This window comes from Coffea eugenioides, chromosome 2 (genome assembly GCF_003713205.1).
Source record: "Coffea eugenioides isolate CCC68of chromosome 2, Ceug_1.0, whole genome shotgun sequence".
Lineage (NCBI taxonomy): Eukaryota > Viridiplantae > Streptophyta > Magnoliopsida > Gentianales > Rubiaceae > Coffea > Coffea eugenioides.
The window spans coordinates 26,972,252-26,994,422 of NC_040036.1; the positions used below are offsets into that span (position 1 = coordinate 26,972,252).

General features: G+C 35.4%; 2 protein-coding genes across 3 annotated transcripts; one reads left to right on the forward strand and one right to left on the reverse strand.

The window, feature by feature from the left end:
- The first annotated feature begins 6,875 nt into the window (after positions 1-6,875).
- On the forward strand, positions 6,876-13,152 carry LOC113761571 (ELMO domain-containing protein A). Of its 2 annotated transcripts, none has more exons than XM_027304630.1 (9): positions 6,876-7,495; positions 9,069-9,178; positions 9,697-9,765; positions 9,892-10,007; positions 10,131-10,185; positions 11,110-11,230; positions 11,787-11,813; positions 11,962-12,056; positions 12,552-13,152. In XM_027304630.1, the coding sequence occupies exons 1-9, from the start codon at positions 7,402-7,404 to the stop codon at positions 12,651-12,653; spliced, it is 789 nt and encodes a 262-aa protein (XP_027160431.1). In that variant the 5' UTR covers positions 6,876-7,401; the 3' UTR covers positions 12,654-13,152. The 2 variants fall into 2 exon arrangements, with proteins under 2 accessions (XP_027160431.1, XP_027160430.1); XM_027304629.1 differs by having other exon boundaries at positions 6,880-7,495; positions 11,766-11,813.
- Positions 13,153-15,033: 1,881 nt separating this feature from the next.
- LOC113761684 (nucleoside diphosphate kinase B) lies at positions 15,034-17,086 on the reverse strand. The gene is made up of 4 exons (XM_027304773.1): positions 16,944-17,086; positions 16,499-16,547; positions 16,006-16,237; positions 15,034-15,360 (listed from the first exon to the last, which is right to left on the reverse strand). Exons 1-4 carry the CDS (start codon positions 16,992-16,994, stop codon positions 15,246-15,248), a joined length of 447 nt encoding a protein of 148 aa, XP_027160574.1. The 5' UTR covers positions 16,995-17,086; the 3' UTR covers positions 15,034-15,245.
- Positions 17,087-22,171: the final 5,085 nt, after the last annotated feature.

Below are 22,171 nucleotides of genomic sequence, written 5' to 3' on the forward strand. Positions count from 1 at the left end.
TTTCAATTGTAAACGTTTCTATATAGGTAAATATACACAATAAAAGATGTTTGCCTATTTTGATAAACAAAATCATGAACAAAAAATTTCAAAGGCTGGAGGACCTATCGATCAATACCCGACAATACTATACCAAAATTGAAGATAGTATATGGGAACAGTAAATAGGAGGAGAAGAAAAGGGGATTTTGGTTTTTCCATTTTCTTCCCCTTTTTATTAAATGTGGTATACTGGTGGGGGCCAAAGTGTTAGTCAGCTGCAGAGGCCCTTGATTTCAACGCAATGATATTGACACTTTTAAGAGCCTCCAAGAACCTTGTAGCTTTCGCCACAGATACTGCCGTCTTCCTTCACAGTTGCCAATGTGCCACGAGTGCCGGACTCCCAATTCGCTATACAAATTATAATTTTTAAAATAAAAAGTTAGTATTTCAATACTTTGAGATAGGGAAAAGAAATAAAAATGGCCAAATTAATGAATTATGGCTCTTCATTTGAAGAACCTTTAGGCTTAGTTTGGGAGTTTAGGATAGAAAAGAAAAGAAGGGAAAGCTTAAGTTATGAAAGAAGAGAAGAGAAGGGAAGAGATTATTATGTTGTTTGGGAATTTTGAGAATTAGTGGAATGATTTTGGACATAGAAGTCATTAAATATTTGTTCAAAACCTTTTTAAGGACAAAATAGGCATTTTATAAAAAATATCAAGCTTTCTCCAAACTTTCTTCCCATTTCTTTCCGATTTGGGAGGAAGCATTTTCATAACTATTCATCCTTCCATTTCTTTTCTTTTCTTTCTTATTTAAAACTAACAAATGAAGCAAAAGTAAACTTTCTCTTCTTTCCCTTTCTTTTCTATCCAAATCTTCCACTCCCAAACGAACCCTTAGACTAGATAGCGCCTATCATAGAAGTTGATCGTTTATAACGTGGCGTGCTACTTAACAATGCATTAGATGCTCTAGAAAGCACAAGTTGACGTTTTGAAACCCCCCTATTCCCTGGGGGGAAAATAAATTAAGGATCTGGAATGCTGGTATTAATCTTCTTTCTCTTTTTTGATGGGAAAATGTGTTTGGATAGGAGATTATTTGAAATATTATTTGGAATAATTACTGTAACACTTTTTGTGATGTGTGTATGTGAGATAAAAAAGTAATTAGAAAGATAAAAAGATGTGTTGGAAATTGTATTTGTGATGTAAGCAAATAAATTTTGATCATTATTTGGCTATCCAAACACACTCACTGCACTATCTTACTTAATAATGGCACTTTTTTTTACCACATAAATGAGATAAAAGAAAACTATTCGCCTGAACTTTAAACTATTTCCTTAGCACTCTTTTGATCTCTCAATAATGTATTATTGCAAATAAGCCATGAACAAAAAAGTATTACATTTAAGGATTTTGATCAAATCGCCGGAAGGGTTGAAAGTATACAAATTCAATGGTTCGGCATCTATTCTGAGCTTTAATTTAAATTAGTGGTCAAAACTTGATAATAAAAATAGTTTAAAGAAAACCTATATACTTTACTATTAAGAAATTATTGTATTTGATCAATTTTACATCTCGTTCTGTTAGCACTAACGGCTAAATTTGATGAAAATATTTAAACGTGACTTTTTTTTGGTTGAGGGGTTTGCTTGGAACAATATATTATTGAGGGACCAAAAGAGAGCAATGGAAATAGTTTTAGGGCCGGACGGATAGTTTCCTCATAAGATAAAGGTACTATTGTTATCTTCCATAGAATTTACAATTATAATTTTTTATTATAAACTTGTAATTAAAATAAATAATAGGGACATGTTCGTCCTTTTATACGAGTTAAAAAAAAAGTGAAAAATAAAACCATTAATAACTAAGGAAGTACGATTAACATTTCACTTCCTGACGAGCACTAAATGAGTAATCCTCAAATTTGATTTGACTAGCAGCATATTACTCCATGGTTGCATATGGTCGTCGTCTAGCTAGCTGCATTACGTTACAGTATACCCCATATTGGACAACAAAATGCTATGCACACGAAAGTCGTAAAACACACAGAATTTCATTGTTCTGGATGCTTTATTATAGAGTGTATATTTGGGGAAAGGGATGTATCGGACCTTCTTTCATGCTATTAACTTCTCTCTTTCTCCATAAAGAAAGCCCCTTTAAAAGGCATGCAGGAATACTTCATATTCATGCAGATGCATGTTGCAGTGGGAAGAGTTTCCTCGTAAGCAAAGCAAACCCCAGCCCTGTTATGATCATGAACCATTAATAGGAGTAGAATTTAGTGAGTTTGGAGAGCGAGCCATGCGCGTAGGCCATGACAATTATGAGTATAAAGGTGTGTTCCTCAATGCTCATCATTCATGTAACCACAAGCAAAGTACAAAATCGATGTTTGTTGAATGGGGTCAGGACTTAAATGAACTCTTACCATCATGCCATGGTCCACGTTTGCCAACATCCCATGTGACCCATTTTTTGCCTATCTTTTCCAAGAGGGGTTTGATGTCCTAGCGATTGACTAATGCCTGCTTATTTATGCTTTCTGATTTCTCATCAGAAAAGCTTTGGCAGTTCATCTTGAGAGAGCAATGCATTATTTAGGTTTCAGTCGCTTTTTTCACTCGATCTGACGGCAAAGCTAGGACGTTCTAATGTTGAAATGCAGGCTTGATACAAGTCATTTCATTTCATGGTTGTAACCGGTTCACTTTCCCCCTATTATTGCCTTTAGTCTTTAACCAAGCTTCTTGATCTCTTGTAATACTAAAGTAATAGCAATATGTTTTGGAGAATGGTGATCAGTGGCTAATGATTCAGCGCATAGTCCTCCATTTGAGGATTATGACCCAAAAGAAAGGGGGAAAAAAAAGAGGAGTACCTGAGAGGATAATCTATTTTTTTGGCTTGGACCTTGGTGTCATGCACCTAGATTTTTTCGTTTTGTTTTTTTTTTCATGCTTTCATGCACCTAGATTTGGTTTCCGAGAACATCTAGATTCAAAACATAGACCAATAATGCAACCTATATGTTGGTGACCTTCGCGATCACATTGCTTTCGCTCGCTACTTGTAGTCTTACTATTGGGGATTGTCTTTATATTACAAGAAAACTCCTTCCGTTTTATTTATATTACAAGAAAACTCCTTCCATTTTATTGAAAGTATAATACTTTTCATTTTGGTATGTCTTAAAATGTTGTCGTCCTATCAAAGTCAATGTTATTTGATCTTTTTTTTTAATATTATCTCTACCTTTATCTATATTTTATAATAAATTCAAATTTTTGAAGGTAATTTTGAAAATTACTAATATTACCATCAAATCACTATTTTTAAAAAGTTAGAATCCCGAAATGCAACAAAGAATTTAGAATGGAGGGAGTGTTATTTACTAACATCACGTAGATTTTCTATCATAATACAAGATATGATAAAAACAGGGCTTGTGCTTAATACGAATTGACACAAGCCACACTATACCCTTAATATTGTGATAATCCAAGCACAAAACTAAGGATGTGTTTGATAAAATTGAAATCTGAAATCTGAATATATTAAATTATTGAACTGTTAAGTACTAAATTTGACACATTTGATTATATATCGCATTAAGTGATAAGTAAACAGCTTATCACTTATTTTTTTTAGAGCAAATTTTGTCTAGAAAATTCAGTACCATTTAATTAATGCAAATGTTCAATTTCAGTTATTAAACGCATCGGAGCATATTAAAATTTGAATTCATTAAGTTTAAGTGCTAAGTGAGATTATCAAACAAGCCTTAGCTAGTAAATTGAAAGATGGATTCCTAGGGCTTGCGCTAGCAGATAGGATTGAAATGTGGTTCAAATTTTGATTCCTTTTTTTTTTCCTTTAAACTGAGCAATGTCCGATTCTTGTTGATTATAAATCTTATACTTTTGTAATATTGGTTATTGTCTACCTGTGCATTTGCCTAAGTTAAGAGTCGACTAATTCACCCCAAGCTTGGTTAATATAATTTGAGGAATCTCGAATTTGACAAAGGAAGGAGGGTATAATAGGCTTGCCTTCCCACATTATCGATGATGAAAGAAATTTGAAACAAGAACTAGAATTAACCAATTCAAGATTATTTATTTTTTGAACTTTTCCTTAATGATGTCTAATAAAACAGATAAATGATATAAAAACTATTTTTTGGCCCAGTAAAATGGGAAATGGGCAATTAGTGCAGCTCTTGCTAAAATTCCTGCTGAAGTGTACTTGAACTACAGTCCTCGTTACTATACCATTGCTTTGTGCGTGCTATTTCGGGCACAAGGAGAAAACTTCATTGGACGAGTCTTTGTCAACTAAATTACCATCTTAGTAACACTATCATACGTGTCCATTGTATACCTGCATAGAGGAAAAGTACAACTCGCACATTTTGTGGACTATAAATTTCATGGTACGCGCACTCAAATTCTTACAAATTCGATTTTATTACTATGTCTATTTGTTTCAAGATCACTCTTTCATGACTATATAGAAAACGAGCTAAAGTAAGGCTCTGTTTGGATTTTTTATTTTTTGAAAAATAAGTTTTTCATATATAATATCACAGTAATATACAAACAAAAATAATTCAAAAATACCACATCCATACAATATATCAATAATAACTCCAAATATATAAACAAAAAAAATTAAAAAATGAAATCTACATCATCTTCTTCTTTTACCCACCACTGCCACCCTTATCCACCGCCACCATCCCATCCTTACTCTCCTCCTCCCTTCGCCTTCCCCTTTCCCTTTCGCGCCACACCCCACCTCTTCCCTTCCTCCCCAATTGGTCTCGACCAGATTGGAGAGGGGAGGGGGCGGGGTGTGGCTAGAAAGGGGAGGAGAGAAGAAATTGAGGAGAAGGAAAAGGGAGGGAGGAGGAAAGAAAGAGAGGATGGTGATGGTGGTGGGTAGTAGCAGTGGGTGGTAGTGTTAATTTTTAAAAAATACAAATTTTTAAAAGTTTAAAAATACCTTAAAATATATCCTAATAACATCAACATTAAAAGTTTTTCACATATATTATTATAATAAAATATTTCAAAAATACTTCCAAAAATAGCTAATTCAAATAGAGCCATATGAAAAAAAATTATACAATTAGAGGTTTTGACGTATTTTAGTAAAGTTTATGGGACGTAACTAGAATATACTCAAAGATATGAGATAAAAGGATTAGAGGAAGGAGCATGTGAGAAGCCACACAAAGAAAGCTACTTTTTTAAGTTCCTCCCGCTTTTGAGCTCTTTTTCCTTTTGGTAGTTTGGCTTTGGCACACGCTTTATACTTTTCGGGCCAACGGATCAGATCCACTCACTAGCTACTCGTCCTAGAGTCTTAGCAAATTAACAACTAGTTAACTACTAATTACTAGTATATTATTAATATTGCTAAAAGGTGCTGAATATTAATATATATAAGTCGCATTTTGTTTGATAAACCAATTTGAACTAACAGTTCTTCCCCTTCAAATAAAGTTTTCCTTAAATATTGCATTTCAAGAAATCAAATTATTAGATGTGCATTTTATCAGCAAAGCAGTTTTAAACTTAATTGAAAAGTTTTTTAAATACTACATATTGAGATGTTCTGAGGGACATGTTCTTTTTTCTTTTCATATGAATATATTTTTCTGTAATTTTAAACCTTGTAACCATGATTCTAATAGTTCTTAAGTATGAACACGTCCTTAACCACACAAACACTAACAAGTGATAAAAATTCGAACATATTTTTCATACATTAAGTAATAACATATAAGGTTCCTTCTAAATTTGATTTCAAACCTTAAGTAGGAGATAAGAGATGGGCCACTATTTAGTTGTTTCTAAAATTTTGAATTTTCTTTGCTAAAATTAATGGAGCTAGAAAACAATGCTAGATTTTTATACTATACTCGCCCTTCTAAATTGGACCAAAAAAAAAAAAACAAGAACCCTTCTATTTTGTGTGCTCAAAGGGTACATGGTACAAGAAAAACATAACTCAAACGTAAATATACACAAATAATAGTTAAAACAAACAAATCTCGACCTTTTTCTTTTTCAAAATATCATTCGATAATTGTTTATGATTTGATCTGTCACAAAAAGTTAAAGGATCTGTCAAACGGGTACCCATTAAGATATGTCTCAGGTATCATATTTTTTTTTGAAACATAATATTAACGATTTGTCTAACAGGTGCCCAATTAAAATATATTTCAGAGTTATATTTTTAGAAATATAAGATTAATTAAGATAAATAAATAAATACAAGGGAGAAGAGGTAAGATTAAATAGGATAAATATATAAATGCAAGAAAGGATAATAATTATTAGTATGTATATGTGTGTGGTAAGTTAGGTAAATACTAAGTATATTAACGAGTACTCTGAGGGTACCAGTTAAAAAAACTCAATATATAAATACAAAAAAGGTAATAATTATTAATATTTGTACATAAATGATATATTAGGCGAACATTAGATTTTTTTAATGCTTTGGGCACACATTAAAAAGAATCCAAAGTTAAAAACTACTAAATAGTTGTTTATTCTATTATTCACAAAAGCAGTTTATTGTATTAAAAAGTGGATTAGACTTGAAATCACATTGATTGATTAATTAATTAATTAAAATCCATTTGATTGACCCTAAAAATAACGGTCCCATGATCATCTCCCAAAATTCCCAATATTTAGCTCGCATAAAATAGTAAACTACACCTCTCCCTGCCCCATGCCCTGGGCCCCCCCACCCCTCACTCTCCCTTTCTTAACCAACAGTTACACACTAACGCCATTCCCTCTCTCACACACTCACGCACCAAAACTACTACCCACTCACCACGCAGAGAAACTATAGTTAACATCAACCTTCCTCAACGCACGCAGCTATACTCCCACACCAATCTGTGTGTGTATGTATATATACATATATATATGTACTCGCCAGCCTATGCATACAAGTAATTTTTCTATAAATATAGACATCACTGTTACGAACAAGCACACACCTGCGCGCACAAAGAAACAGATAGAAAGAGATAGATAAGAGAGAGAGAGGAGAGTGGAGGAAATTCTGCGCATTTGCTTTAATGGAGTTGAAGTAAGCGTAAATAAAGAGGCGGTGACGGTGGCGTTGGCGGATCTTAAACCCTAGCGGAAACGAAATTGCTCGCCATTTTCGGCTGTTGAAACGGTTTTTTTACAGCACCGAATTCTCTAGATCTTTGGATTTTGGTGAAATTGTTGACGGCGTTGAAGTTAGTTATAGTTTCTGTCGCCGGCGGAATTCGATAGAGCTGAGCATTTGTTAAAAGAGGCACAGATTTGCGGTGACGATGAGTTTTTTTGTGGTGAATTTTTTTCTTTGAGGAGAAATGGTGATGGATGATAGAGGAGGAGGATCGTTTGTAGCTGTGAGGAGGATTTCTCAAGGCCTTGAGCGAGGCAGCAACAACACTTGCCATTCTGGTATATTTCCTTTTCTTTTCGTTTTTCTTTTTTGAAATTTATGTCGTATACCGGTATACGTATAAAAATACGTATACATGTCGTGCTTATATACGTACAGCTGTGGTAATTAATTAAGTACCTTTTGTTGTTCACCTAACTTTTTCCTATATTACCATATGGTCGTTATTTTTGCTATCTTCTGATTATGTATGTGCATGTATGAGTTGCTTCGATTGATGTTAGGAGTAGGAGTAAAATCTAGAAGTTTGGATCTGTCAAATTGAAATTTAGATTTGTTGATGCCTACTTGCATTGACACTTGTGGTGAGTTTCTGCAGCTACTTGCAGTTTATGTACTATTTGTTTAATCCGATTACCGTTATTTTTTAGTTCTTTACATTTTGAAGGAGTTTACTGACATTTGGACTCTTTTAGTACTCCCAGTTGATAGTCAAGTTCCAACCAGAAAAAATAATTTGACTGCCAAGTTCAATAGTAAATAGCACAACTAAATGTACTGTATGGTGATACATTATTAGTACATTGTTGTGCAGAAATTATGTTAATGTGGGAAGGCATTTAGCTGATTCACAGTTATGTCTCAGTAGCTTGATGTGTAGGTGGATTCACATTGTTCCTGATTAACAATTTCAAGTTTGTGTTGTGGCATTCACAAAATGAGTCGGATTGCAATCTTGATGTATTATCTGGAAAATGATCAACCGCTTAATGTATGTCTTGAGGAATATGGTTCTTAGATGATTGCTTGTTGGCTTTTTTCATGCTCATATTGTATGACATAGGTTTGAATTGGGATCTTATCTGAGGTGCATGCAGATCTTCTGTGGGATTTCAGTCCCAATTGTGGTACCATTAACAGGAAAATTTTCTTATTTTTCTGGGAAAATAGGGTCAAGGAAATAGTTTTCTCTAAAGATTTTCTTACTGCAAAGGTGGTTGGCATACCAAATATTTTTCTTGCCACTGTAATGCAGTAAAATTTGTTGGGGCTTTCCTGGCTTCATTGCTGTCTCTGTGTGTGTGTGTGTGTCTCTCTCTCTCTCCCTCTGGGTTGGTTGTCTTGCATTTTGTAGAACATGTCAAAGAATTTTAAAGGGTATAGTGCAACTTGAATATGTTTTATTGCAGATGGTCAATCAGACTTCTGCCCCTGAACACTGTATTCAACTTGCTGTCTGCATTTATCTGTCTTTATGCTAAGCTCATGAATAATCCTTAGTTCTTCCAATGAAAGTGTTTCAGATTGCATTAACTTTTAGGCAATTTAAGTACGTTGCATGTCAGTTTGTCTAATTACTATTGCAACATTTATTCCTTGGTCAATTACATAGCACTGTCAGCTGTCCCCACTGCTTGTAGGGACAATCATTCTCAAGATATGACCATGAAGAAACTGATTTTGAAATATAGTGGCATCGTGTCTTTCTTTGGATTGAGTTATCTTTTAGTTAAACTTCGCTTTGTTTTTTACATGCAAATTGTTCTTGGTAGTTGCTGTTCTGTGAAATTCTAGAAAGTGTGAAGCATTCAAATCTGGATTTGTTTGTCCAACCGTTTTGTTTTGTCGCAGCGGAGGTTGTCGCAGGATCTGCAGCATGGCTTGGAAGAGGTCTTTCTTGTGTTTGTGCTCAGAGAAGAGAAAGTGATGCTCGCCCATCATTTGATCTGACACCTGCTCAGGTAATAACATCGTGGATTAAATAGTCTGACGTTCAGGCATTACTTTTTTGGTCTCCGAAGGACAAAGAAATTGCAACGTTGCACGCATTGTTTGTTCTTATGTTTAACTAGACGGTGAATAACTAAACCATCTTCTCATCTCGTTATCATGTTTGTTGGACCTTTTGCTCCTCACATGCTGTTATAGGTTGTCTCTTAATGTGCGTCAGCCAGCTGTCCATTTGTTGCTCCTTTTTTGGGTGGCAGGAGGGAGGGGGATTCTTCCAAAGTTGCAGATTTATATGGTGGAACTGTATGTAGGGGTGTTTTTTCTTGGCTGCATAACTTGATTAAGTGACATCTGTGTCTTTATCTACTTGATGCTTTATGTATCTGTGTGTGCCCAAAAATATGAAAGTCTACATAAGAGCTAAAAATGTGATTCCTTGATTATCTAATATTTGCTTGTGAAAGTATGTCAGCAATGTTTTAGCATCATTTTTAATATCTCAATGTTTTGTGCACTGTTGGTTTGATAGGAGGAATGCTTGCAAAGGCTGCAGAACCGTATAGATGTTCCATATGACAGCTCAAATGTTGAGCATCAGGTGCACTTTATGGTTTAGGAGATTCAATACTTCAGGCCTGTTTCACTATTTTGTATACGAATTGTATGTTCCTGATAGTTCTTGTATCGTTTCATTATCTCAAACAACATTGATTTCTTGTCACAGGAAGCTTTACGTGCTTTGTGGTATGCTGCCTTTCCAGGGGAACAACTGCATGGTTTAATATCTGAACAGTGGAAGGAAATGGGTTGGCAAGGAAAAGATCCATCCACAGACTTTAGGTAATTCTCCTACATTTTTAGGATTGATGTTTTAAGCTAGTGCCCATAATTCTATCATTTTTCTTTTCTACCTCATTCTTTTCTATATTATCCTTACATTTAATCTTTGACTTTCTTTGTCAGAGGTGGTGGATTCATATCCCTAGAGAACTTGTTGTACTTCGCCAGGAACTTCCCTGTATGCTCGCTCTCTCTCCTTGACTATTACTATCCTGATGAATCATTTGGTTTAAACCTTCTTAAGCCATTGCCGTAAAATTTTAAAAATTGATTTAATGAATATTTCTAGTTATATGAGAAGAATTAGCAAAACCATTTGCAGCCATACTGCTTGGTCCTCATTCAGAAGCATAAAAAGCAATATCAGTCCATGCTGGCAAATATCTACAACATGAGAATGTGTTATTTCATCCTTGATTAATCTAAAAATTTTGATGGATAGGATTATATAGGGTCTTTAAGGTGTCATTTCCTTGGAAACAGATACTGAATAGCAAATGTTATCCCTCCTGCTATTGTGTTGAATAATTTGGTATTCTTAAACACATGGATGTTCTTTGACACCACTCTACTTGGATCAGCTTCTGTTTACTGGTAAAAACAATTAGTTCTTGTTTCTTCCTGTAGTCAATGATGGGCTCAAGTGCCTTCTTTCTGTGGTTTTCTTTATTGTTTGTGGTTTCCTTTTTTGAATGTGCAAATAAGTTCACTTAGTATGTTTAACTTTTGCCTGTTTCAAGTGGGAATATGTACTTGGTGATGTGACCATGACATTTCATGGGACTTTGCTTTTCACTGGTTGATGTGCAATACTTGGTGGGGGTGTCATGTTCTTGATACCCATACTAAAGTGATTACATCTCTTTACCGACTTAGCTTGGCTGTAAAATAGATGTTTACTTCAGATATCTAGTGGTATCTCAGACTACTTAAAGAGTGATGGGGGCTGTTTTTGGAGAGAGTGACAGTTTCTCTTTAAGATTCTGTACAGGTATCTAGCTGGATTTGAGCCGCTTCCCTTATATACTTAGATGTGCTTGGAGAAGTCTCAATCTGGTTTTTGATTGGTTACTCATAATACTGAATGCCTGGCTTTCTGCAGAAATCCTTCCAGGATCTTCTTTGCAAGCAAGAAGGTGACCGGGCTATGTGGGAGTACCCGTTTGCTGTTGCTGGAGTGAACATCACATTCATGCTGATTCAGATGTTGGATCTTGAAGCAGGTTTGCAAATTGTTGTCATTGCCTGATTTTTGACATGTGGTGTTGCTCAGAGTGAAACCACTAGTGGGCTAATATTTTTGGTGTGCATGTGCATGGAACGATTGTCCTGAAGCTCTTTGGTTGAAACATTTCCACAATTAATGGCTTCGTTTCTTGTCCTGCATTTCGTGTGTGGTAGATGTTAATGTTTCCTATGGCATGATGATTTTATAAAGCTGAGACTAGCTTGCAAAGTTGCATGTTATGATTTTTCTTTTCCATGGTATTTCAAATTAAGCTTCCATGGCTGTGCAGTTGGGGTTCCCTCTCCCCACCCCACCCTCCCGGGTAGCCCATTTCTTTTTGTATTGTAGTAGTACAGATAAATATCATGAGGCATGCAGGGTATAATCTTTTTTAGTCACAAAGTTTCAAGCACCCATTCCTGAAATGTATTCTGAGTTGGAATAACTTCTGCATCAAGGCACACTTTCTGATTTTGATTTCTTAGCAGGCCTTCCTGTTTGTTAATTAAGTTTTTCGTGTTAATTCATAGTGAAACCACGAAATTTTGTAGGAGCAACCTTCTTGAAGTTTCTTGCAGGTAAGGCTACCATGCTCTGCTGATCAGTCAACCAATTCTTTTCCTTGCTATGTTTCTTTGCTAATGCTCTTCTAATTGATTGAAATTGTGGTTCCTACTAGAGGTTGGATCTCACCAATGTATACACTTTTTGTCTTTTGCATAGCAGAGAATGAATCAGCATTTGACCTCCTATATTGCATCACATTCAAGCTGATGGACAATCAATGGCTTGCCATGCATGCATCTTACATGGACTTCAATGTATGTATCTGCAAACATGAATAGTTTTGGTAATAGTGAACGTGTCTTATTAAAGTTATACTTCTCAGGAGTTGGTTTTAGCTTCATTGCTTGCTAGCTGAAAACTATCATGTGTAATATGTTTATGCTGTTTATCAATGGTGGTGGAGCTCTTAGTGTTTCTGGTTCCATGTTTATTCAGGAAAATTGTGGACTCATAGTCCATACACTCACCAGTCATATTTACTAAGATCAGAACCTCCAGTCTACCTCCTTGCCCACCACCTCCACCTCTTATAGTTGGTAAAATGAAAGCAGGCAAATGGATTTTAATAAAATGGAATACCTGAGGCAGTAATTTTGTAAATTTATTGCACTTATTATTATAGTAAGATTTTATCTGTAAGGTGTTTTTCTAGGAAATATTGCTAGTTTTAAGTATGTTTGGGTCGGCAAGTTTTGGATTACTTGTTCTGTAGTTCAGAATGCTTATTTCTCTTTCCATGTCTGATGCAGACTGTGATGAAAGCCACTCGTCGCCAGCTTGAAAATGAGCTTTTGCAGGAAGACATAACTCGTCTTGAAGACTTACCCTCGTACAGACTTCTTAATCGTTAGTGGTAGTATCTGTAACTTTCTGGGAAGAAATGGTTATAAAAATGGCTACCGTGCAAAAATGTTCGCAATCCATTGGTTATGGTTGCAGCATTCACAGGTTCTCCATTTTTTAGTTTGTGGCTTAGATTGTCTCTGTCCGTGATACATTTTTCTCCAGGATTACAGCATTCTTGGAGTTGCATAGTTGCTAATACGGTTTTATTTTGGGGGAAAGTACAAAAGAGATCGGGATTCAGATCCATGCTTCAGGTGTGGATTGAGTAACTAGAGCAACCATGTTGAAGTTTCAGACGCACAAGTATTGCATACTCTCAGATGTCTTTTCCAGCTTTCCCTATTGTCTGCAAGTACATAAGAGCTGTATTTGTTTTCTCGATTCTGTAAACATGCCTCTGTATTAACAATGTAGTGGTAGCCAGCGTGAAAAACCTGCAACTCCTGTTTTCGCTTAGTCCTCGTTCTCTTGGAGATCAATGAAATTTGGAGCATATTCATGTTATTCCGTTTGACTGGCATTTAATTTGACCCCGAATATCTTCTCCTACCATGCATGCAGGTGCCTGCGTGCAATTAACGCAATAAGATCCTGAGGTTATTGCGGGAGCCTTTTTGTCTTTATAGTAACATCTCATTTGTGAGTTGTGATATTCGTGTGAATTATATTGGCGTCCAACACACAGGAAGAGGTTTGAAAAGTTGTGTTTGTGTCCGCCGCAAGCATGTAATGGGGTAAATCCATCTTTGACCGTGGTGGAAATGGCACTACGGACTAAGCAGTAAGCTCCGACGAATCATTCTTCAAAGACACGGGCATCCCTCACCACCGTAGATTCTGCAACCCATCTCTGATAACAACCCCCTCACTGACTAAAAACGAGTCCCTGATCGTTGTAAAAACACTCCTGGGTACAGAGATTTAAACCCAGAACGGCGTCTGCGGCGCTGCTTTTCTCGCACCCAACGCCCACCTCGACCGCGATTTCCAAGCTTAAAAACCTGAATTACTTAGATGGCATTCGGGATTTTGTTGAAAAGTGCCAAGACCTGGCAGGACAAGAAATCAGAGCGGTGCATTTCGCATGTCCTCACCCTCTATGGGAAGGCTGGATGCTAAATGATGCAAGGAAATGCACGAAATGGGCCTCGAGAGAACTGTGAAAACACTCAACAGTTTGCTATGTGGCTTCTCTTCAGGCAAGGAGTTTAAGGAAATGAAGCAGATTTCTGTGTCATTCCGAGGTTTATGGAGTTTTTCCAGATTTGGATACGTATAATTGGATATTTGGATGTTCAAAGCGTGTTTAGAGTCCGGGGAGACAAGTTTTACTTATAAAATATTGGATGAGATTGATAGGGTAGGGTTAAGCCGGATGGGAGGACATTTTGCCGAATGCTTACTGGGTTTTTGAAGGTTAATGAGGCAAGGCAGATTATTGCAGAGCAGAAGTTCTCGAGGAATTCTCCAAGTAGATTGAAGGGAGATTGACTGAGTGGAGAAGTCGAACATGGTGTGCTTTTGAATTGTAGTATGTTATGTTAGCATAGTTATGATCATAAATCTGTAAGCAGGCTATCCTTGTAGAGAACTTCACTTTCTGGGGAAGAAAATTATGATTTACGTGTTGAATTTTGTAGACTGCGAGATGATTATCTTAAGCTTGGTGGAGGTTGATAAATCTTTTAACCGCTATGGCTTCTAAAATTCCTGTTTGAGTTTAAGACAATGACAATCTGTCATTTTAAGTAAACTACGTCATTTTAAGACAATGACGCGAGCTCTCTTGCTTGTTTCTAAGCTTTTTTTCTCGTCTTTCTGCAAGCAGTTACTATCGCTTTCATATTCTTCCTTGCCTGCCTCGTACTAACTGTAATTAGATACGTTCAAATTCCATTACCTAGGAGTTCCTGGCATCTGCAATCACTTCCTAAATGCATCCAATTACCAGTATTCCTGATGCGAAATCATTTTTGGTCGAGTACAATGGAACAGATCTAATTGAACTAGGCCATCTGTATCGACCCTTTTAACTACCTCGACCATAAGCAACCTGGATACTCGGGACCTTTTATGTCCCCATTCCACTGGAAAAAATGGGTTAGGAACGAAGGTTTACCACTCTTATTTGACAATCCGATCTGAACCCCTTGGGAATTCTCAGAAGACTGCTCTAGGTTTGCCATACAATAACAGGAGCTTAATTAAACTAGCTTCCCAGTGAAACATTTCACTGCATTGGTTTATCGGCCTTGTACGCGCAGGGCGCAATCATGAGATAGCCAAGAGCACACGCTGTAAAATGTTCTTCGTGCGCGCCAGAAAGTTTTTAAGTATGAAAGAAGAGATAGGAAACCACAATCAACATAGCAAGGACCACAAGCCTATCTAAAAACCAGAACTCAATAGGAAAAGTAGCAAATGTCATGATAAATATCAAGATAATTCCACATAACCATAGCTAAAATCTGATCTCAGAGGCGTAACATCAAGCCTCCAAACTCAACTGAAGTCAAAACTTATAAATACCCTAATGCAAGGGATCATCACATATACGTTAAGCAAATAGGTTGAGAACCTCAGCATCAGATGACTCTTCACTCATAGATCCAAGGATGAAGGCTGCTCTGCCATTCTGCAATTCCTTCCGGAAACCACAGAGCAATTTCTTTCCTTGCACTCTCAACTCCATCACTTCCGTGAATAACATTCCTGAAACGACCAAGTTTATGCAGCACGCATCAATACAAGGATTTGCCACTATTATCTAAATTCTCGAGCAATTGATTGGTGAGAAAGGATAGGACCAAGTATCACTTAGAATACATAGCCAACAGATAGGACACTGTCAACCTCACGAGTGACACACTGTGATTCAACAATATGTGAAACTCTATCCAAAATTTAGTGTGGGACACATGCCAATAAAAAACAAATTACTTTCTTCTCAAGCTGCTAGCAGCCAAGAAGAAACAGTAATGTTGCCAGAGCAGCCAGAGGAACTTTCTCCAAAGCAGGGAAACCTCAGTCAGATGAGACATGACCCCCAAAACACCAAGAAAGACACATAGCAACGAGGCATTGTCTCTCATTCTTGCAGATAAACGCCATTCAAGTTTCTAGTCATCCTTGAACTAAAAAGGCAACACACTCAGAACAGATGCAGGAGGTCTTGACAGTTAAAACAAATCTGACAATTAGCACTGGACATCCAGAAAACTAACACAATTAATAATACAGAGCTTCAATAAAGAATCTCTTTAACATGCTAAAGATGAAAAAGTATGCTCTAGGAAGAGTACAATCTAACAACATAAGAGCTACATAAAACCAGAACTAGATAAGAAGCAATCATACCTGCCAATATCAATAGCGAAGTCGCCACGGATTGTTCCAGGAGCAGACTCTGCAGGGTTTGTTGCTCCAATGATCTTCCTGCCAGTTGTCACAACATTCTTACCCTCCCAAACCATAGCGACCACAGGGCCAGAAATGATGTACTCCACCAATCCATTAAAGAATGGCTTGGCAGACAAGTCAGCATAGTGCTTCTCAGCAAAGGGACGGTCCACAGTGATGAGCTTCAAGCCTTCATCATAATCCATAACAAAGCAAAGCAGATACATCAATCTAGGCCGTCAAGATGTAGAAACATAATTTGCAAAACTCCCAACAATCATCACCATCAGCAAATATATCAGGTAATATAATATACCATAATATCAACATATAAGCTGGAAAATTGCTTCATGCATAGGTGCCAGAATTTCCAAGAACACCATTTCAACAACAGAGACGGGTGCTTTTAAACCAAAAATAGATAAACAACACAAAAAGCTGCACTACTTACCTTTCAAGGTGAACCCTTTCTTCTCAAATCTGCCAATAATCTCGCCAACCTGAAACAGAGGATAAGGTAAAATGAACTCAGTAAACACCAGCAGTACACAAATTCCATATTCTGAGCATTTTCTGCATAAAAACCTAGATCAGCAGTATCTCTCAACAACTGTCATAAACCCAGCAAATTTTCAAGCCCAGTTTCACTTTCCCAGCTGCAACAAACTAACTTCAGAGCCCCCACCCCCCCCCCCCCAACCCCGAAAATCCCATATGCTAAACAAAACCCACATAGGATTCACATGCAACAGATATTGAAAATCTTATCAAATTCTTGAGATTTTACAGCTTCCCAATATGGTTAAACAAACATAGGTTGGAAAGCAAGTTGAGCAACAAAAGATTAGCGGAGCAAAAATAACAGAAAAAAATGAAAATAAAAAGACGAAGCTAACCAGGCCTCTTTGAACGCCATCAGGCTTGATCATGATGAATGTCTGCTCCATTTTTGTTTTTGACTTTTTGTTTTCTTTGGGACTTTAGTGAGCAACAAAAAAATATGAGGACTGTGAACTAGGAAGCCACGAAGGTAAAGCAGGAGGAGTATTTATTTATACCCGACAGACCAAACCCTAAAATCAATCGAATATTCCGTCTTGACACTCCCCATTTCCTTCACCTTGTGTGTGTGGAATTTAACAAGATCGTTTTATTATTTGATTAATTCCAATAAAATCCCGAGATTTATTGCTTGCACCTTCCCATGCGTTCTATATTGACAGCCAACCATCATAAATTGTACACTTTCGTGGGCAATCAGCAAATTAATTTTGTACCTCAAAATGAATAAAAATAACTGGACCTTTAAAATTAATATTAATGTTTCATGGATTAGTGTACTTCAAAATCATTATAAAACTCGGTCCGAAGAGAAATTCGGTAAAAGAGGTGGGTCAACAGATTATTGATTCAATTAGTGAGTGAGTTAACTAGTCGAATCACCATTGTAACATCTTCTAAAAAAATTTGACGCAACAACCGGGTTCCTTACAAAATCATTCAGTTCTATCGAATTGACCAGTTGAACCATTAGTTGACAAGTCAACGGGTTTAGTGTTCAAACGATCAAATTAGTAACCCAACTCGATTTTATGGCCGATTTTCCGATTGATCGATTGAACTGTCGTGTCGGGTCGAATTTAATAACAATGTTTAAAACTAAAACATTTTAATTTGATACTTCAAAATAATTGTCTTGCTTGAACCATCAATCTTAACTTTTCCAATGGACCATTTAGATATACATCTTTTCCTGAAAAGCATTTATTCTGAGAAGTAGACATTCAAGAAAAGGGATAATTTCACAAACCTCCCCTGAGATTTATGACAATTTCACTTGGCTCCCCTTAGATTTTATAAATTACATTGACTTCCCTTGTCTTAATAAAATGACTATAATAACCTTCACTTAATAAATAATTCATAGTATAATGAAATGAGATTAAAAAAAAAGAAAAAAAAACTGACTTGTTCGACTATCCTGTTTACAAGTTACAACCAACGACGATTCTTTTTCACTTACTGTTACTCTGTTTTCATCAATTAATCCCTTTCTCCCATAACTCGCTTTCAAATTACCACCAATCATTGTCTATAACTACAGCCAATCACACTACAAATGATTCCTCGAACTCTATTGTATATTCTTATTCCTTCTTTTTTTCTCTTTGAAATTGCCAATGACAAGTTTAATTGAGGGATTAGATTTGATAATTTCTATCAAATTCGATTTCATGATCAAACTAAAAGAAGATGAAGAGACACACAATAATATTGGAACAAATAATGCAATCATTGCCCAAAAGAAGAAGAGGGATTGACATTGGGAAATTTGTTAATTTGTCTATTATCCATCCAAAAAACTTTTTAAGATATTAATAAGTACATTTATATTTCTTTTTATACTTGACAATTGTTGATTGTGGTTTCGCTATGAAAATAGAGTTTCTTCTTTGTATTTAAGATGTTAACATGTTTGGACATTTATTGGTAGGTTAGATTATTTTGTTTTGAGAATGTGTGAGCATTGGGTTTGAAGTTTAAGATATAATTAGTTGTAAATAGAATTTTGGTTTTTGGCAAAATTCATTTCTTAAAGATCTCTATAGTTATAATGATGTCTTCCTTCTTTTAAACTTGATTAATCTTATCTATGCCTAAATATCCCCTAAGGATTTTCTTCAAGGCCATAATGTGGCTCGTATAGTAGGAGTTGAGTCACTTATATGGAACAAATCATGGCATCCTATATTGAAAATTATGCAAACACAAGAGTAGTTGATTGTGACTTTGACCATTTCATAGAACCATATGGTGAGAATATATTTAAAGAATGGAACGATTTTCAAAATTGAATGCATGCTTTGGGAGAATCAATTTTGTGACTATGATGATGGAATTGTTTGGGTTTAGAATTAAACTATTTGTTAGGCTAGTTTGTTAGTATAGTGGGTTTGGTTGAAATATGGAAGAAAACAATTGGCAAAATAATTTATATTAGATTAGCTTTTTGGGTTTATATTGTTATATAAATAGTAAAAATAAGGGAGGTAGGTATAATTTAATAAACTTAAGGAGAACTCTCTACAATTGTCAGAAACCCTAGGGAAGGTTTCTGAAATTATCCTTGAGGAGAACAAAAAGGAAAGACAAATGGAATAGTAGTGAATCCAGCTGGAAGAATAGGTTCCTAAGCCGAATCCGTGAAATATGCGAAGAATTCAATGTGCGTCATTAAGATGTAAAGTGCCGCAATTATTATGTCCTCCAAATTATGGTACAACTTTTCCGTGTGGGTACGATAATTTCCGTCACTTTTTAAATTTTTCTTTTTTTTAATATCTTTTAAGTAGCTCCTCATCGTTTACTCAGTCCATCTCAACTGCTCATCACACGTTCAGCGAAATAGATCCACTAATGTCAATACTAATGTCACATAATTACTAAACTACAACTTACAATCCCACAAAAGAAAATTTCCACTAAATTATGAATTACAACCACATTAAAAACTTAGGTCAATTTGTTCAGCTAGAGAAAAGGCCTGATAAACCTAAATGCTGAATTTTTCTTTGAGTTGGATTGAGTTTAGATCTAAATATTAGGTTTGAATTAAATGTAAGTCGAGTTCGAGCCTTATTAGATTTAAATTTGATGTAGACTTGGCTCTTTAATCTATACCTATATATATACATAGATATATAACTATATATTTAAATATATAATACTAAACTTTACATTTATGAGTTTAGTGTCAAAATATGTTGATATATATAAGAAATATTAAATATAAAGATTTTGAAGATTTTGAAGGACAAATCATAGTATGAAATATAGAATTTAAAGTTTTAAATATGAATCAATTAAGTTACTAAATTATAAATACTGAAATGTTAACATTTGAATGCATAAATACATTAAGTGATGAGTGAATAGTTTATCGCATATTCTTTGGAGTAAGTTTGGCCTATGCAATTTGGGCCCACTTAATTAATTAAAATATTCTATTTTTAGTTATCAAACACGCTTGAATATGTTAAAATTTGAATCCACTAAATTTGTTTTAAGCATTGAATTAGATTATCAAATAGAACCTATCTTAGTGTGGCACTTTTTACAATGTGATGCATACTAAGGTGATTAAAAGACTTGTTGAAGAATGGTTCCCAAATTCCCATCCCCCCACTTCCCAACCCCTGCCCCCACAAATAATACCTCCAACAATGGATATCCAAACAAATTGGTGCATATGGTTTAGATGGCTTCTGGGCTCTCCTATGCCATTTTTTCTGTCCTGGGCTTAATCTTTGAAAGTCAAAGTAGCCTAATTTGAAAACATCTGACATTAACTGTCTACATTTACCGTCTCTAAGCCCAGTATTTTTAATACAACAAGCCCATCTGACCAACAGCTAAGCCAGAAAACTTGAAGAATCCGAATGAAGTTGGACTGATGATATATACGAAAAAGGCTTGGGCTGGAACCTTTATACAATAACTTCAGGTGTTGTCAACACATTTTCCAGTAATTTTTTTGTAATATCAAATTTACTCTCACGATCAAATTCAGGTGTCTAGGTAGGCCCCCACTTGACACTCAAATTCAGGTGTTTGAAAAGTAATAATTTTTTTAAATATTATTTTGTTTGCATCACAATTACAATTTTTGATTAATTTTTTTTTATATTTTCAACAATCTTTTATCTTAATAACGTCACATCATAAAAAATTTTAAAATAATTATTTCAAATAATCTCATATCCAAATATGTCCAGCACCCGCATTCTTCTTTATCAATCCCACTCGACTAAGAACATATTACCAACATAACTAGATGTAAGTATAACTATAAAAATAACTATTAATTTAATTAAAAAATCATATAAAATTAATTTACATAAAACTTTATTTATTTCTAAATTAGCACTAGCAGAATATAATTGTCTATATCACTATATGCTATAAAATTGAAGTGTTTAGTCTCAAAGTGCTAGAGATTAGTCGAACTCGTGAAGTTGTTTCTTATAATTCTCTCCTGATTTTATTAATGAAAAAATAGAGCTTTTGCGAACATTACTCCAATATTAAACCTAGGTTTATATGTTTTATTACAAAAGGCTGCCGTGAAACCAATTTAAGCTTCATTTCATGTCAATAAACGATTGAAAAAAAAAAACATGCAGGTTGAAATTGAAGTAAAAATAGGTTAGTGGAAAAAAATGGAAAAAAAAACCGAATTGTTTCTCATATATTTTATTTATTAGGGTGGTTAAATGGTGTCTCAAGACAAGATTGGCCAGAGTATGATTGAACTAATAATCAATCACTGAACTTATTCTAACTTGATCTCTGGGCTTATAATCAACCGTTGATGAAGAGTTGTTGAAGGAATGCCAAGTTTCACCTGTAGAACATTCCCTACATAAGTTCAAAGTTGCAACAAGTACTCCAACACTCTTCTTCTGAAGCAAAATCCCACTAAAAAAAATGGACACAAGGGGACAAGAGGAAGTGAGACAGAGTGAGACCTACCAAATATCCGATGCAACACTCTATCATCATGAAATTTGGAAGACTTTTGACGCTGATTGGGATTGCCATTATTGTTGCATGGAATTCAGCAAAATTTGCACATATACATGCTTGCCTTTACCTCTCATTGCTTCAAGTTGTACTAATCTCTTGAGAAAGTTATCCATTGCCATTTTGAATGTTAAACGCGAAATCATTAGCTTGTCGGGTCTGTAGGTAAATTTCCTTTTCATATAGCACAAAGGTTTTCTTGCTATTTGATGGTTTCATCTGTTGCCACTGTTTTTCTTTTTTCACTTGTTCTTTCTATTTCGATTTCAATTTCTTCCCGGCCCCGGTTTTTTAAGGGTATTTTGCCCTTTTATTTTGGATTGATTATATTTACATTTCCTGAAATTTGTCCGTATTACGAACCACAGCTTGTAGTTTGAGCGCATTATGATTATCCCCTTAATCACCAATAGTTGCTTAACTCTTTGTCGATGACTATGGTGCAATGACAAAAATATCTTAATTTAAAACGTTTCGCAGATAAAATTGAAAAAACATGCCTTTCCAAAATACACGTTGAAAACTCAACTAAAGAGCAGAC